The sequence below is a fragment of the Lycorma delicatula genome, chromosome 7 (assembly GCF_047948215.1).
Source record: "Lycorma delicatula isolate Av1 chromosome 7, ASM4794821v1, whole genome shotgun sequence".
Lineage (NCBI taxonomy): Eukaryota > Metazoa > Arthropoda > Insecta > Hemiptera > Fulgoridae > Lycorma > Lycorma delicatula.
Genome location: NC_134461.1, coordinates 8426538 through 8439615, shown reverse-complemented (window position 1 = coordinate 8439615; position 13078 = coordinate 8426538). Strand labels below are relative to the sequence as shown.

The following is a 13078-nucleotide window of genomic DNA, read 5'->3' as shown; positions in this document are numbered from 1 at the left end:
TTAAACGAAACGTTATTCTTATATATCGACTAAATTACGGTGGAAAATTATACATTTCAAAGTAAATGAATTAATGTTATAACAAATAATTAATCTGTAAGTCCGCTTGGTTGACCTTCAATTGTTTAGACTAAGAGAGATTTTCTACGAAACTAGACAACACTGGCTAGGCGTAATGTCCGAGAATAAATGACCTGTTCTTTTCAGATTTAATAATTTTCCTAATTTTTTGCAAATAATAAAAGTTCACCGCAAAAATATAAATAAATTATTAACGAATAAAAATGTTAAAACTGATCGAACCAAATCGATTGCTTTTTTCAGTTATTATTAATAAAACTACGATTTTTATTTTACAAAATTTGTTCACTTTTCAAAAGCAATAAGTATATTTATTTTTGTTAGTTTGAATTAATTTTTCAAGATAAATTTTACTTTCATAAATGGAAATCTATTTATTTTACAGAATTTTATTCTAAACAGATAAACAATAATCATTTTATATCTGTAAGATAAAAACTTAAGTAATGTTTTTTTTTTAAATTTATCTTAAAACAATTTTCGATTTAAATCGTATGTATTTTAAAGATTTACTCGTCATCGAACGGGCCGATTACAAAGATTATTTTATTTTGAGTAGGAATAATTATAATAAAACATTTAAATAGATATTCGCTGTGTAGTAGAACGGCGACGAGAAGGAAAATATAGTGTACTTCGATGTTGTGCAGAGCAGCGGTCGCCAACCTTTTAAACCTCACGGACCGCTAAACACGTAGTTTTAAATCCCGCGCACAACTAATGAATTTTAATTTTTAAAACGATAAATACATTTATAAAATAACGATATTTTAACCGCATTTACAAAACTGTGGTTAAACCAGTAATTACTTACGCGAGCGAGACTTTATTTAGATTAAATCAGAAAAATAGGACTGAACCTTTGCTTAAAGTTGAACGCAGTATTCTTAGAACCCGCATAAACAAAAAATATAAACACGAAAATCAGTACAGATTATCGCCTAATAAATTTCTGTACGAAAACTTGGAATCCTTAATTGATACTATGAAAAAGAAGCGAATTTCTTTCTGCTCACACTTGTTAAGATTACCGCAGGATAGGATTACTAAGAGAATTATCGATCGATTTTGGTCTTTAAAAAAATCCGTCATTATGGATCAAAGAAATTAAAGAAGATATGCAAGAATTAAATTTGACTTACGAAGATTTACTTAATAAATCCGAAAAATTAAAATTTGTTATTAAAGATCCGAATACCGACTTTAAAGTAAGAACTTTTAATTATACAAAAAGGGTTTATTCAAAGAGAAAAGAAAGGGTTTATTCGTAAAGCAAGATCATTAAGAACGACTAAATATTGGGAGAAAGTAAAAGCTAAGAACTTAAAGGCCAAAAGATCGGCAAAAAAGACTTGAATTATTATGACTAAAGTGGTCCTTTGCGGCCTTAAAAGTAAAAAATAACGATAAGATAACTTACATTCTATTAATATCAAATGCACCTGTTTAATGCAACAAAATTATAAATGTTACTTAATCGTAACAAAATCTTTAAAGGATTTTTAATTGTAACAGAATTATTAACATTAACTTAATTATTACAAAATAATTGAAGCTTATTTAAGTGCGGTGAATTCCGGTTAATAGGACTATCGGTTATTCGAGGCGGTTTTGTAAAAACAGAAATGTTGGTATAATCTACGTAAAATTAATCCGGTTTAACGACCCGAAATGCCGCTTATAAGGCCCACTATGTTTCTTTATTTTAGTCGCAAAATTACACACAATTTCATTAGTGATGTAAGTCCATTTAACTGTTGTTTATAGGCTATAGGGAGGAAGGTAACTTCTCCTTAAGCGCTTACTGGCCTGCACAGTACGTTATTATTTTAAGTTGTGTGGGAATGAGGACGAAATAGTCAAGAAGATTAATAAAAAATTTGATGAAGTTGAACATGACGAAGACGAACCCGAAGTGAAACGGGTATCTACACGAGATGGAAAAAAATTCATCGACGGAGCAGTATTTTATACAAGAAGTTAATGAAGGAAGCCCGCTAGCAGAACTGCAAATCTGGCCAAATTTATAGAACACCAACTAATTAAGGGAGAAAACAACAATTTTCTCAAGAATTTGTTTTAACAATGTAAGAGAAATGAAAGTAAAAACTTTTATATTTTACTGTCTACAAAAGGAACTCATTATTTTGATGTGTATCTCTGTTTTGTTTTGATTTTTATTTGATGTAAGATAAACAAAAAAAAAAATTATTATTTAGAAATTTAATAATTTCATTTGTGTAATTTTAATCTAAAAAAATTACAATTAAATTGTAAACCGTACGATAAGTCTCGCAGATATCATTTCTTCCGCTCAAAGATTTTAACAAAATGATACCGATATCAAAAAAGGTTATGAGACTTCATTTCTATCATCAAAATCCGTTATTAATTTAGAATTTTATTTTTAAAAAAATGAATGTTAAATATATGTAATATACAATAATAGATAATAAAAAATGTTAAATCGTTCCATATAATAAGCAAAACAAAGAAAAATTTGTTACAAAACTCTTACCGGCCCGATTTCATTCATTAAACAACGAATAAACGGTAATAGATTATATAAACGCTAATAGATGAAAATTTGTAATTGTCAAATTTAACCAAAATTGTGGTAATGACTTTATACTACCCCTGCTAATTATGAGTTTGTTTAATAAATGAAATCGGGCCGGTAAGAGTTTTGTAACAATTTTTTCTATTTTTTGCTTATTGTATGGAACGCTTAAACATTTTTTTATCTATTATTGTATATTACATATATTTAGCACGTATTTTTTTAAAGAAAATTGTAAATTAATAACAGATTTGGTAATACAAATGTGGTGTCTTACCTTTTTTTATATCAGTATAATTTTTTTGAATTTTTAAGCGGAAGAAACGATATCTGCGAGACTTACCTACGGTTTACATTTTCATTGTATTTTTTTTGGATATCACTGCGTTTTGTTATTCTTTTATTTTTTATTTTATTTATTTTTTTATGAATTACTGATTGTTATGTTACGGATTTATTATTAAAATCTGTCGCCTTTCTAGAACAAACAAATATACATTTTTTGGGAATTAAAAAAGTTGTTTTATCTTCAGTACTTTCATTGACATAAGAGCATTTACTATTAAAACAAGGTGTATTATTATTATTTTTTTAAATTTATTATTTCAATTACATTATCAATCAAGGTTTTGTACGCTACCTAGTACCATCAAGTAATGCTACCTATCGGTGCGATTCGTAAACCGTCCTTTTTGAGGAAAAGTGATATATTCGAATCCCGCGGTTCATCAAATCGAAGAAAAAACATTGTCTAATAAAATTCGAAATATTTTTTGAAAGTATTCTTTATTACAAATCTAATTGAACTGAAATATAATGTTTTCGTGCTTATTTTTTTCCTATTTTCATTTCACTTTTAGGTTAGGTCATATTTAGAACTGTAAACATAGTAAGACATTAAATCCCGTTTAATAATCGGTATGTACTGTAGTGTATTTGTGTAATGTCCTCAATTTTCGTTAATATCGGTTAATAGAGCCCTATTGTTCCGGTCCCCAAGCGGTCCGATCATCCGGATTCCACTGTATTACACATTTTAATACCCACTGTATTACAAATACGCGTAATACATTGTATTGCACGCATTTGTTCCTGCTTGTTTGAAAGAAGTTTATGAATTTTTGGCTCTAATGGCGTTACTGTAAAACGACGAGCCGTATTTATTTCAAGCCGACATCGGTATCGAGTTTTAATTGCTGTGAGAGATGAAAATGTCTGTTCGTATTAATATGTTGCTGAAATTTGAATCAAAATTTTCATTGCTTTTTCACTCGGGAATGCGTTTGTCAGTTGTTTTTTTGTCAGTTTTTACACTGGTACATATCTTCCTTATTCATCCTTTGAAGTAATACCTGAACGGTAATTCCCGGAGGTTAAACAGGAAAAAAAGAAGAAAAAAGTATTAAAGACTTAAACACGTTTATATATTTTTACGTCGAGTTCCACAGGACCTGCTTTTTTACAAAGTTATCATATCATCTAAATTAATACTTAATAGTTAGTTGGATCTTGAAAATACAAGTTTTAAAAAATGTATATTTTAAGTATAGGTTCCGTTCACCTTCCTTCTTTTTTGGGGGCTTAAAGTTTAATTTATTGAAGTAATCATTTACATCAATAAGTAGGCTCGATTTGGTACAATTTTATTCAACAAGGCTAACAGAATATAATATAAAAGAAAACAATATGGACTGACATTCCTCTGGTACGATGCGATAAAAAATCTGGCCAAAGCTGGGATAGTTAACGTATATTTTGTTATATATAAAAGTCTATCCTTCGAATAATAAATCTTTCCGTAGGTTCTTAAATTATGAAATAACAAAGAAATTGAGAAATATTTTTAAATAATACAAATAATCTTGGTTGCGTTATTTTTGTATTTAAAAAAACATTAAAATTTAAAAAAAAAAAATAATATATCCACACATACTACAGATTTCATAAATTCAGTTCTTTATAATTTTATGAACAGCTGAATTTATCCGGAACCTAGAAGCATTTCTCCAGTTATTTTATTATCTATTACCAAGAGTGGTCAGAATTCTGACGGGTGTTTCAAAATTTGTTAACTGAAATTGTTAAATCTTGTGAAGTTTTTCCTAAAATTCTACCCGATGTGTAATTAAAAAAACGGTACGGTTCTGTCATAAAAAAATTTTCATGAAAGTTCTTAAAATTTTTGACAAACTGCTTAGTCGATTAGAGACGCAGGAACCTTAAAAACCGTTTTAAAAAACCCGTTTACCAAAATAATTGTTAGAAATTTCACAGTCCTTTATTTTATTATTTATTTTTTTATCGATTTTTTACCGAGAAAAGTGTGTTACTTTCGGTCGCACGGGGGAACGGGAAGTGAAAATGGAATTTCTTTACGTTTTGAGTTATGAGGCTTATGAAAATACCATTCATATAGAGAATTTTGTGGCACGAAAATCTCCAAAACTGCTACATTGATTTCATTGAAATTTATATACGCTGTAGTAGTATATCTGAAGTTAAGCGTGTGAAAATTTTATGAAGGTCGGTCGAATCGTTCTTGGATTACGCTCGATTTAAGATCAACAACGGACAACATAACTTCAATTTGAGGTCATGTTGACTATGTAGCGGTGGAATGGAATGCAAAGTTGGCGGGAGTTTATTACTCCCTACTTATCGCAGAACCTGGACAGAGTCCCTTGCTGCTGGATGATTCTAATCGGGCTTGGTTTTTTAAAAGGGTTATTTTATATCTCGGGTCTAATTTTTCAAGTTTTGTCTATTATTATTTTAGTGAATTTAAAACGGATTTAGTTGCATTCCAATCCGTTGTTGAACCAGCGTTATCGAACCCATTTTATGGGCCGACCGCGGAAGGCTAGGCTTATGAAGCCTGTCCTCCCGACGTAATTCCCCTTCAGACCGTCTACTGAAGTCCTTTCGGTGCTAACGCTTAATAGGCTAGCAGGAATACGCCACAACGGGGCACTAACTTTATGGAGGGAGCAATGGGTCCCCTTTTCCGGAGGAGTCGCAATTGCTGATTTGTGTTAATTTTTTATTGTAAGTTTTTAGAGGAAGGGTTATATAGAAGCTCTTCATCCGCTTCTGCTATGGCTGCCCTTCAGGACGCATCTCTGCTGGGCTCTGTTCCGGACTCCAGTACGTGATGTTGAGACGAGTAGTGGGTCTTCCTTCTTCTTCATCTTCTTCTTCTCCCTCTTCTTCTTCCGAAGACCTCTTCATTCTTCTTTGGCCTGCACTTTCCTGTAGCGGTGTATTTTCCGTGCGTGTTTATGTAGCGAGTCGTAGCCGTGAGCGAGTGGAAACTTGATGCTTGTATGTAGGATCTACTCGTTAATCGAACATACGTGGTAATTACTGCGTTTCTGACTTCGAAGCAGTTATGGCGTCAGAAAAGTCGGTCTTCTTGCGCAGAACTGCGCAAGGGGTTTTTTTTTTCATTTAAACTCAACATAATTTAATAAATATAGGAAAAAATGCGTTTATAATTTTGAGTTATTTATTATTAGGTTAAATATTCAATTATCTGCAGGACTTTTCTCTAAATTATTCTTTATTATTTTAGTTCTTCTTTAATTTAAATCAATTTAGTCATTCTCGGGTAATAATAAAATTACTTTCTTTTAAAAAAAAGATAATTAGTTAATTTACTTCTTTTCTTTTGTTCGTGAAATACAAAGAAATAAAAGGATATCTAAAGTATTGCAGCAGACAGAAATTTAATTTTATATATTATTCATTTTGAATAATCAGCGTATTGTCATTAAAATGTGACTTATAGAAATGTTACCTCTTTTTATCAGCTAGTGTTTCACTGTTAGTTAACCGAGTAGAACGTATTCTTTTTGAAAAAATCTGATGCGGACATCACATGATTTCCTTGTAGGCCTATTAAATTACTTTTACACATTTTTTGCTGCACATCATTAAAATCTATTTCATTTGAAAGTGAGATAAGATCCTGCAATTCTTTAATAATTTTTTTCATATTTTTTTGTTATTATTTATTGTAAAATTATTGTAAATTATATGTTATTATTTATTGTAAAACTTTTTTTACAATCACAGGTTAATAATTATTAATAAACCATTATATATAAATTAAAAAAAGGAGATGCAGTCGAATTCGAACAGATGTATCTTCCCCTTGTAAGATCCAAATATTTCATTAAGTAACATTTTATTTGGCTGTAACTCTGGAACCAGTGAAAGTAAGTACCAGTTATAATATATCATTGAAAAGCTTTCAATGAAGGCTTATATTACTGCGGTTAACAAAAAGTTCAAAATCCAATTTTTTTTTTTTTGGACACATTTGGTCCAGTCGATTGCAATCGAAAGGGGAGGTGCACAACTAGATATTACAACAAACCTAAATCCAAAATTTCAACATTCTACGGCTAATCGTTATTGAGTTATGCGAAATACGTACATATAGACGTCACGCCGATACTAGTCAAAATGGATTCAGGGATATTCAAAATGGATATTTCCATTGAAATCTAAAAACCGAAATTTTTCGCGATCACAATACTTCTTTTACTTCTTACAAGGCAGTAAAAAGGAACCAGGAAATAGGTCAATTTTTTACAATACTGCAAGAATAATAATTATACATAATAAAAAGATAAAAAGGGCTATTGTCAACCTTTTGTTCGGTTCGGTTAAATAGATTTCTTTCTTTAAGATCGGCATGGCTAGGACCGCATTTTTTAATATAAGAAAACTGTCCATTGTTTGGATAATAAATTTTTGTTGTCTCTTAATTTTTGTTTCTGAAAAGTGTTAGTACGCCATTTAACAACAAAGGTACGTCTGTGAATGAATTATAGGCTATAGAAGTCGTGAGCGTCTTGTCCTGATTCAAGTCCACCTACTGTAAGAACAATGCCAATAATTGAACCACAGGAATCAAAATACAGTACTAATATGGACGTTTAGACCCGATCAAAAATAGTTTTATATTTTTCTAGATTTCAGCCAGGATCCAGGATCATCACGGAAACCCGATCGATAGGGTCATTAAAATCTTTTCTTTTTTATATAGCGGATAAAAAATTTCAAATTTGAGGTTATGTTGACTATGTAGCAGTGTATTTTCCGATTTTCCGTGCGTGCTTATCTAGCGAGTCGTAGCCTTCGTAGAATTGTAGCCTTCGTAGCGAGTCGTAGAATTGACCTTCCGGATAAAAGGTTGAGACGCTACCGCTTTACCGTAGAGATTGTTAGTTATCTGACGATTTTTATGTTCTGAAAAATATTATGAAACTTATTTAAAATTTTTGTACTTAAAAGTTTTATCCTCTGAAATATTTTTCTTTAATATATACCGAAAATGTAAAACAATGACAAAAAAACTGACAACAAAGTCATCATGAGAACTTACAGCCTCCTCCCCCGCAAGGGGTCGTAAGACGAATAAGAGAGGAGAAAATATATCATATAAATATCTCCTCGTCATTGTATTGTATGACAACTATGTCATAAATATTTTTTTAATTATTTTTTTTTAAGTCGAGTGTGGACACTCAGCCTGATTGGAAGTGTATTTCTAGCTCTGCGTTTTTGGTTTGTTTTTTTGCGGCTTTTTTATTGGACAAATAGTGAATCATTTCGAGGTATGGATAACGGATAATTGTGTTAAATTTTGGTGACCGGATTGTGCTGTAATTACGTTTTTTTTCTGTCGTAACTTTTTTCTCCATAAGAGCCAATGTTAAATTGGCCGTTCAGGCTAGTGAGAATAAGTTAAGTCTCGATAGACAATTAACCACAAGTTTATCACGTCACGGCTGTTGTAGTCAACAACAACTTAGAATAATTATCGACAAAATAAGTTATACTAGTAGAATTTTTTTGTTTGAGGCTCTTATAAAGGGGATTTTCCTTTCCAAATAACTCCTTCCCTGACCAATGTTTCCCAAAATCCTCTCGGATCTATCCGATCCGAGACCAATACCTTCCATAGACCCCTCATCCACCCCAATTTTTTTTGGGGGGGGGGGCACTTTTGGTCGGATACATAGAACTACTAGGAACTTATGTGCATCAATGATGGGTCGCCCACTTTTTACGCCCGCGGGCATTCCTCTATCCTGGATCTGGTATTGATCAACGGTAGATTTCCACCAGACATGGTGAGCATGCAGGTTTTTCAGGTCGAGACAGCAAGTGATCATTTAGCTGTATCTGTTGAAATCCTTGATACTGAGACTCTTATTAGAAATCAACATCTATGCTTTAGACTTTCGGAACGTCAGGTAGAGACCATTGTTTGCAAAGTTGCTGCAAAAATGACGGATGGCAGACCGGTTACGCCAGATGCATTACAACAGATCATGATTATTGAGCTGGCCAGGCTCCCCGAAAGAGCTACCAGACCCTGTCTACCCTGTCTACAGTGTTCTTCCGATATTGCGGATCAACGCAGGGTTCTGCAATCCATGAAGAGGCGCGTGCAGAGACTTAGAATGAGAACATACGGAGTTGATCGAGACCTGAACACGGCGATTACACAATACCGAGCAGGAAGAAAACTATTAAACTTCATGATTAAGCATGCAAAAAGGCATAAGTGGAGGGAGCTATGCAGTGGAGGGAACTAGATGCTGACCCCTTGGGACGGGCGTACCAGGTAGTCATGAAGAGACTGGGAAGACGGTTGCCCGTCCTTAATAAGATAGAAGCTACACGACACATGGAAGGGCATCACGGAGCTAATACCTGGTAAACGCGGCAGGTTCACCCAGGATGAAGTGGCGACTGCGGTTAAAAGACTAAAAAATAAAAAGAGTCCAGGACCCGATGGTGTGCCAGCTGCAGTCATAAAGGGCCTGATGTCCGTCATCCCGTGGGAGATGACAGATATTGTGAGTTATGGGGTCCAGCATTGCTTTTTCCTGCTTGCTGAAACGCATCAAGAACTGTTTTCTTGCCCAAACAACAGTCAGTTCCAGGGGCCCTCGAATATCGCCCTATAAGTCTCATTAATAATATAGGCAAAGTTGTGGAGAGTCTCATCGCTAATAGACGAATTGAGGAGCTGGAAAACAACAACCTCCTCCATGAGAATCAGTTTGGCTTTAGGCGGAGGCGGTCAACTATTAACGCCATCAACTAAGTCGTTTCATGGGCTGCTGCTGTGAGGGCTGGGACTTGGAGACCAGGGGTATCCCACTAATGTGGATAAATAAACTCTTTACAATTAGTTAATGAATGGCTCGTCAACAACAGTTTGGAAGTCTTTCCTTCCAAATGCAAGAGTATCCTCTTCATTGGTATGAGGATACTCAGAAGATTAAATCTGCGCCTGAGTGGAGAGGCAAATGTCGAGGTGGAAAGTGCTAAATATATAGGGGTGTTACTGGATAAACACCTCAAATACTCTAGTCATGTGGTCATGATCTGTGACAGAGTGGAAACAACAATCCGTGCCTTGCGAGGTCTCTTTGCGGGACAAGGAATTCCACGTGCGTCGAAGAGGCGACTTATCACCTCGATGATAACGTCGTCTCTGTTGTACGCTGCCCCAGCATGGGCCGATGCGGTTAATGTCAAGCGCAATGGAAGAAAATTTACTAGCACTCATAGGAAGTCGCTTCTGGGCGTAGTTTCGGGGTACCAAACCTTATCGTATGATGTACTGTGCATACTTTCTTCGGTGCCCCCAGTAGAATTGCAGATTAAAGGACGAAAACTAAGGGCGTCCGGTGTAGCCAAAGATGAGGCCAATTCTATAATACGGGAACAATGGAAGGTGGCATGGGCGGGTTCAGCAGTGGCCGCATGGACCAGTAGAATTATCCCGGACCTGGATGCTTGGCTAGATCGCTCTCATGGCGAATTAGATTACCAAACAACGTAACTCATGTCGGAACTTGGTGTGTTTGAACAATACCTGCCTAGGTTTGGCAGGAGAGAGTCACAAGTCTGCTGTTATTGCGATGCGGTTGACGATGCCGAACACACTATTTTCGTGTGCAGACGATGGGAGGAACATCGTATAAATGCAGGATTGATACATACCCGGCCGGAGCAGCTCTCGGAGTGGCTCTTTGCTATGTCCGGAAACCGGCATAATTTTGCTATATTTGCAAGAGCAGTCCTCAGAATAAAAGAAGATGATGCAAGACGACTGGGATACTGAGGGTTTTATAGCAGGGCTGGGCGGACAGCCCCATTCCTGAGGGCTCACATGCCCCGGTGTGTGGGATCCCGTGATGGCGCGGGGACTCCTGGGGTCCGTTAGGTGTGAATGAATGAATGAAAAGACCGAGACCCTGCCGGCGGTGTGGATTCCCGGATACGCTTTGGCGGCTTCGGCTCCTGCGCCGTCGGTTTGAGGCTGGCAAAAGGAAAGACCGAGACCCGGTCACTGGTTTGGTGGAGGGGGGGGGGGGTGGCTGGGAACGGCATAGCCGGGCCTGGTTTCTTCCGTCGGAGATTAGAGGCAGGCAATTAAAATGTCCGGAAAGGACACGCCCCGAGTCGAGTATACTTAATTGGATGTCCGGCTCGGGGATGTAGGGAAAAAAAAATATTTGTTTAAAATACGACCTATGTATATAACCATGCATTTAAAATTTGTCAGTTAATAATTTTATTGTCTGTAGTGACAATTAATAATTAATTATTAATTTAATTAATTTTGTAGTGACAATTATTTATTAATAATTTCTGTTACAACAGAAATTATTAATAAAGATACTTAAATTAAAGACGGAAAAAATTAAATCATGTATGAAGTGATGAAATTGCTTAAATTAGTCATTAAGATAGTTTTATTGCTCATTATGTATCAATACTCAGAAGTAGGTCTTACGCCCTATCTTACGTGCACCGCTGCTCATTTTTCCTTAGCTGACGTGTATTTATTCTATATGAACTTGATTACGCAATTATTCACGTAGTTTTTTCTACAGATGTATAAAAAAAAGTATTTAAAGACCAAAAAACAAAATGTTAAATTCATTTGATTTTTGAAAGATCGATTTTAATGTTTTATTTTTATGCTTTGTTTATTGGTTAATGATTAATGCTGACTAATTGCTCTACAAAAACCGTGGTAATTTTTATATATGGCGGTTGTGGAGTGTGCGCAATGTATGACGGTTGTTCGTAGCCTATGAGAGCCGTCCTATGAATCTAGCTCGTTATGTCGTAAAATGTCAACAAGTATTTGCGGTTATGTTTCGATATTTGTTTGTGTTCTTGTATGCCGGTGTTTTCTTTAATGAACTTGATTACTGTTACTACTTTAGACTTTAATTAACGATAAAATCCTTTATTTGACAATCTGTAAATATGTTTTTGCATTTGACGGGATTATTTTTTATATTTTCTTTTTTAATGTGCAATGGTGCACGTTCTGATACTTCGGGTTTCCATTCTGGAGACGGTTGTTTTTGTCAGGTAAATTTTAATAGTGATAACTACTAATTTATTATTATTGTTAATTATTTGGGTTTAGAGTGTATATATTTTTACATTTTTATCATTTTATGTAATTGTGAAATTATTTTTGTGACGTTTCAGGCAGGCTATTATCTACTTTCCTCTTGAATTGTTTTGCTTAGTGATATTACGTTTCTATTTCGATAAATCAATTAACGTAATGTTAAATTTTGAGTATTTATTTTTTGAAAAAAATCAGTTTAATTTTTATTTTTTAACCTAGTTTAACCTTAGCAGTATTATGTGTGCACGTGAGAGATGTCACGGTAAAAAAAGAATATCTTGAATTTAAAAAAAATTAAGTGTTGCCCTCTTTTTTTCTGAGCGATTACAAAATTTCATGGCTCTTATATTATGATTAATTTAGTGACGGGATAATCATTAATTATTTTAACGATTTCATTTAATTTATACACACATCCGAAATTAATTATTTTTTTGAAAATTTGGCCACTTATTCAGATAATGTTTAACAGCGTTAATATTAGTTGTATTATCGCGTTTGACATACAAGTATTATGGCATATTGAATGTATGTTGACATATGCATATATTGACATGCTTGAATTAACTTTATCTGAAGTTAAATATAAATAAATAAAAAATCAGTTTGTCTTAATATTCTATTATTTTGTAAATTAGAATAAAATTAGCAGTTTTTTGTATTTGTAGCATTATTTTTGAAAGTGAAATTAACCTTTTACAAACTCAAAAATTATTATATTAAAGATTTAAAGATTGAAATAATGTATATTAACTATAATAATAACAACAGTAACTTTTGATTCTATATATGTGTAGTTATATTTTGGTTGAATTTGTGTTTACTTTGCCTAAGTTTATTATTTATATAAGTCTGTATAATTTACACATAATATGGTTATGTTTATCAAAAAGTGTTTGTATCACAGTTTGGTTGCTGTGATCTGATTGTGTGTTTTATTTCTCTTAAAAAAAATAAGAACTTTTCAGAAAATA

The 13078-nt window shown here is 33.7% G+C and overlaps 1 protein-coding gene across 6 annotated transcripts in view; it reads left to right on the top strand.

The window, feature by feature from the left end:
• Window positions 1-13078, top strand: part of Ero1L (endoplasmic reticulum oxidoreductin-1-like protein) — a 147995-nt gene that overhangs the window by 67060 nt on the left and 67857 nt on the right. For 2 of the 6 annotated variants that reach the window (XM_075371913.1, XM_075371915.1), the window contains exon 1: window positions 11654-12058. The exons of 1 other annotated variant lie outside the window; for it this stretch is intronic. In XM_075371913.1, coding sequence (XP_075228028.1) covers window positions 11951-12058 — 108 coding nt within the window. In that variant the 5' untranslated portion in view covers window positions 11654-11950. Of the gene's footprint in view, window positions 1-11652; window positions 12059-13078 lie in introns of those variants that run through there. 3 more of the 6 variants (XM_075371912.1, XM_075371916.1, XM_075371917.1) reach the window with 3 other exon arrangements.